At 53.5% G+C, this 5,428-nt stretch overlaps 1 protein-coding gene across 1 annotated transcript; it reads right to left on the reverse strand.

Annotated features, from left to right (window-relative positions):
* Nucleotides 1-1,445: 1,445 nt before the first annotated feature.
* On the reverse strand, nucleotides 1,446-1,964 carry LOC125525694. Its single transcript, XM_048690693.1, has one exon. The coding sequence runs from the start codon at nucleotides 1,962-1,964 to the stop codon at nucleotides 1,446-1,448; it is 519 nt and encodes a 172-aa protein (XP_048546650.1).
* Nucleotides 1,965-5,428: the final 3,464 nt, after the last annotated feature.

Raw genomic sequence — 5,428 nt, forward strand, 5'->3', positions numbered from 1 at the left:
GTAGGACTTAAATGTGCAATAGCTATTATACATCTAAATGTGCTTTAGCAAAATTGAAAGAAAATATAGACAAAGTAAAGTCTCTTAATATAACCCCGCAAAAGACAAATCTCTTAATAATATAACTACTCTGCTACTTTTATTATAACTATGCATGATGAAGCCATGGAACATGTACGTAGTAATGCAATCTCTAGCTAGCTTCTCCTCATGTGCTTCCACCACCTGTACTTGCCGACATCCTCCTGCGTCGGCGACGGGCCGCGGTCCTGGTCGAGGCCGCTGTCCAGGCGCTTGATGTACTGGTGCTCGAAGTAGTCGGGGTTGCGGCCGAAGCACTCTCGCAGCGCCTTGGTGGCGCCGATGCACGCGACGCGGCGCTTGGCGGCATCGTGATCCCAGACGGGGTCGCACTTGATCATGGCCGCCCGGAACTCCGCGAGGCATCCGCCGTTGGCCACGTAGTTTGTGACCGCCGTTTTGTCGTTCTCGACTTGGGTGCTGTGGGAGACGGGCGTGGTGCAGACCATCAACAAGGGGAGCCTCGTCGTGGTGTTCCCCATGGCCGGCAGCGCTAAATCTGATTGGTGTGTGCTTTAGCTAGGGTTATTAATTACTCCTAATTAATCTGGCCCTCGATCGATCGGTCGATCGGCCTAATTAAATAGCACATGCTATCGCACGATTGCCCGGCTGGGAGATCCTATCATATTCTTGGTGTACAAGTTGGAGCGATTTACTAGTAAATACAGTAGTACTTCTCCATGCATGCAGCCGCACTGGAAGCAGCTCCCCTGACGTACTGCACATGCCGTTGGGGCACTGATGTGTGGGCCTGATTCCCGACGGGCCCACCTGTCAGTGGCCGAACGGTACCATGCTGTTGGAACCGCCAACTCCTCGCTGCAACTCTCCTCTCCCTCGCACTCTGCTCGCTCTGGCTTGCCGTGGTTTGCTCAACGAAAGGAGGAAGAAGAAATTCAGAGAAGTTCAGAAAAGTGGTGGACACAGAGTTTTTCCCGGCGCTCGAACGCCCCCTTTACTCCTCGAGCACGAACTCGACTGTGTCAGCTGTTACAACGATCACCCCGCAGCCTTATATCCCCGAGCCGGCGCACTGGGCACGCACCCACGCCTCCACTCACCTGCGATCTTCTCCACGCCCTGCATGCTCTCGTCACGCCCGCTACACACTCGCGTGCGCCCGCGTCTCGCAGCTGAGCATCAACTAGGCGGCCCGACCGCCCCGCACGGCTCGCCAACAGACACACACACACTACCCCGGTGCACGGACACGCCCATGCACCCAACGCACGCACACACGCACGCCCTACTCTACGGAGGCGCCCGCCCAGCAAGTCCAGTGCGCGCCCATACCCGCACTCGATGTGCCCAGCTTCGTCGCCATGGCTTATTCGCCCTACATTCACGCCCTAAGCGACGGCTCAGAGCAGGTCGGCGTCCTCGACGTCCGCGTCCACCATCAGGGCATGCCCCGCGGCCGGCTCCTTCCGCAGCAGGGGGCACTCCCTCTTGAAATGACCTCTGACGCCACACTTGTAGCACTTCCCGCGACGGTTGTCCCCGCCGCCTGATGCCGTGCTCGCCGCGCCGTCGTCGTCGTCTTCACCGCGTGCACCGCCTCGCCGCCGCTCGCGTGCACGCCACTGTGCTGCGGTGAGCATGAGCTGCTCACCGTCTGCCCGCTCGCCGCCTGCCTGACCACGCCGACGCAGCCGCTCGTCGAACGCCTTCAGGCGCCCGAGCGCGTCGTCGAAGAGCAGCGTCGAGAGGTCGCAGAACTGCTCCATCCCCGCCACCGCCGCGTACAGACGATCCGGGACGCAATCCAGGAGCTTCCTCACCATCGCCGCGTCGTCGAGGGTCGCTCCCAGCCCGGTGTAGCGCGCCGCCATGCCGCTGATCTTCCCTGCGAACGCGTCTAGCGACTCGTCGCTCGCCATGCGCAGGAGCTCGAACTCCCCGCGCAACGTGCCCAGCCTCGCCGTCCGCACGCAATCATCCCCGACGAACCGGGCCTTCAGGCTGCTCCAGATCTCCGCCGCGGTCTTCTTCCCGGCCACCTGCAGCAACAAGTCGTCGGCGAGCGCCCGGAGCAGATAAGCCCTCGCCGGCTTATCCTTTTTGGCGATCACCGCCGACGCAGCGTCCTCCGGCGGCACCACCGCCTCCCACAGCCCAGCGGCGTCCAGGTCGGCCTCCACCTTGATGGCCCAGGTGACGTAGTTCTCCCCCGTGAGCACCGGCACTGCATGCGCCACCGTGTTGCCCGATCCGCCGGCGTACGGCACAATGGACATCGCAGGCGAGCTCCCCGCTCCACGTGGCTCTGATGCCAATTGTTGGAACCGCCAACTCCTCGCTGCAACTCTCCTCTCCCTCGCACTCTGCTCGCTCTGGCTTGCCGTGGTTTGCTCAACGAAAGGAGGAAGAAGAGATTCAGAGAAGTTCAGAAAAGTGGTGGACACAGAGTTTTTCCCGGCGCTCGAACGCCCCCTTTACTCCTCGAGCACGAACTCGACTATGTCAGCTGTTACAACGATCACCCCGCGGCCTTATATCCCCGAGCCGGCGCACTGGGCACGCACCCACGCCTCCACTCACCCGCGATCTTCTCCACGCCCTGCATGCTCTCGCCACGCCCGCTACACACTCGCGTGCGCCCGCGTCTCGCGCTGAGCATCAACTAGGCGGCCCGACCGCCCCGCACGGCTCGCCAACAGACACACACACACTACCCCGGTGCACGGACACGCCCATGCACCCAACACACGCACACACGCACGCCCTACTCTACGGAGGCGCTCGCCCAGCAGGTCCAGTGCGCGCCCATACCTGCACTCGACGTGCCCGGCTTCGTCGCCGTGGCTTATTCGCCCTACACGTGCCGCTCGGCAGAGGATCCTCGTCCAGCCGCACTATATATTGCTATCGGCCTAATTTGAAGTCGCAATAGAAACGGACACACGGTCTACACTATGTGACTTTGGCCGTTGCTTTCCGCAAGAATATTTCCGTCAAAATTTATTAAATTGTACCATTATGTAAATGCTTCTGTTTGAAATCGACATAATAACACACACACACACGCGCGCGCGCGCGCAAATAGTTAGACCATAAGTCACAGAATTTATGCAGAGTTTTCTTACTGGGCGGAGGCACCTATTGTATCCAACACTATATAATTGCAACTAATATTAAACTCCACACATAATTGGTGATGACATGAATGCTTAAATAGGATCTTCTATATATGAAAATATTAAGCTGCTGAATTATGATGTAACTACAGAAGCATTAAGCTTTTCGGCAGTATAAATGTCTGTGCTCAACAGTAGCATACCTAGATTATTTGAAATTTTGTATATAGTTCTCCTTGTCAAAGTGAATTCTAGAATTTTAAATTATAACTTTTGTACAAAGAGACAATTATTCTCTTTGTGTACCAAATGTGTGCAAACTATTTTGGTTATCTCCTTAAATCTGAAGACTGCCAAATACCTTTTTTAATTATGGTTATCTCCCTAAATCTGAAGACTCCGCCAACTATCTAATCTACTTTATGTCTGTAGTAAACCGAGATGGTAAAATAATTTCTTTAATGGAATCTAATTGCAAGTCAAGAAATCATGTAAAATAATCAAGCACAAGAAATCGTACAAATTTTTTGTCGTTGTTTTTAAAGAATAATTTGTTGATTTACCTGCCCATTTGTATGCATGTGCGTAGTTCCACATGAAATTCTCCCTAATCAAAATATAAAAAAAATACCTAAAAACGAAGTATGACAGGGATCCATCGAGCCTCCATGGCTCTAATGCCACAGGAGACACGGCAGATTGGCGACGGGACCAACCAGAAGGTGGGGAAACCCTAACGCTTGGGAGTCCCTTGTAGAGGAGGAGAAAACGTTTTAGACACATGAATGGTCAAAACAAGGTTTACACCAGGTTATTCTCCAGGTGGAGCAGCATTGGGGCTACTGCCTCATCTCGGAAAAAACGCTGTACAATAGTAAAATATGGATTATCACCATAAAAACAATATAGATAGACAGAGTAAAGTCCCTCAATACGACCCCGCAAAATACAAATATCTTATTATAACTACTCTGCTAGTACTATTATTAGAACAAACGATCGATATGCATGCAGCATGCCATATGTAAGGAATCACGATACTAACTACTACTACGTACTATGTAATGCAATCTAGCTTCTCCTCATGTACTGCCACCACCTGTACTCCCCCACATCCTCCTGCCTCGGCGACGAGCCGCGGTCCTGGACGAGGCCGCTGTCCAAGCGCTTGATGTACTGGTGCTCAAAGTAGTCCGGGTTGCGGCCGAAGCACTCGCGCAGCGCCTTGGTGGCACCGACGCACGCCTCGACGTCCACGGCGCGGCGCTTGGCGGAATTGGGTTCGTAGGGGTCGCACGTCCTCATGGCCGTCCGGAACTCCTTGAGGCAGCCGCCGTTGGCCACGTAGTGTGTGACTGCGGTTTTGTCGTTGTCGACTTCAGCGCCGTGGGAGACGGCCGCGGCGCTCAAGAGCCCCAAGCCGATCATGGCGGACGCGGTGAGCCCCATGGCCGGCAGCTAGCGCTAAATCTGATCTGACTGGTGTGTGCTTTAGCTAGCTACTAGGGTTAATTAATTAATCTGGCTTTCGATCGGTCGATCGGTCGATCGGCCTAGATTAAATAGCACATGCGGCCGCACGATTGCCTGCCTGGGAGATCCTATTCTTGCGGTACAAGTTGCATCAATTTAAAGTAGAGTATACATGCAGCCGCACTATTGCTATCGGCCTAACTTGAAACAAATCCCTTCGCAAGAAACGGACACCCGGTCTCCACGATGCGACTTTGAGTATCGCTCTTCGCAAGAATATGTCAGTCAAAGTTTGTTAAATTCTAGCATTATGGAAGCATGTGACACGTGTGGTAAGCAATTCAAACAATAAAAAAATTCTAGCATTATGGAAAGGCTTCTGTTTCAAGTCGACATAACAATACTTCCAATTATTTTGCAGTTGAGCTCAAAATCTATAATATTTGGAACCAAAGCGATTTAAATTGCATGTGTGTTATCCTTTATTCCAAATTAATGGAATGATTGTTTTAGCTCCCTAATACTATTGTGAGGATATGTTCCACTGGTAGAAAAAGGGCCTATAGTCCCGATTCGTAAGGGCCTTTAGTCCCGGTTCAGGAACCGGGACTAAAGTGTCGGTACTAATACCTCCACCCTTTAGTCCCGGTTCAATACAGAACCGGGACTAAAGGCCCTCCACGTGGGCAGTGCGCAGAGCCCAGTCAGGAGACCCTTTGGTCCCGGTTGGTGGCACCAACCGGGACCAATAGGCATCCGCGCGTCAGCACTTCTGTGGCTGGGGTTTTTGTTTT

Source organism: Triticum urartu, chromosome 7, assembly GCF_003073215.2.
Source record: "Triticum urartu cultivar G1812 chromosome 7, Tu2.1, whole genome shotgun sequence".
NCBI lineage: Eukaryota > Viridiplantae > Streptophyta > Magnoliopsida > Poales > Poaceae > Triticum > Triticum urartu.

Bases quoted from the DNA above. Each gene is read 5' to 3' on its own strand.
- LOC125525694 (XM_048690693.1), bottom strand. From the start codon at position 1,964: ATGGCGAGCGACGAGTCGCTAGACGCGTTCGCAGGGAAGATCAGCGGC.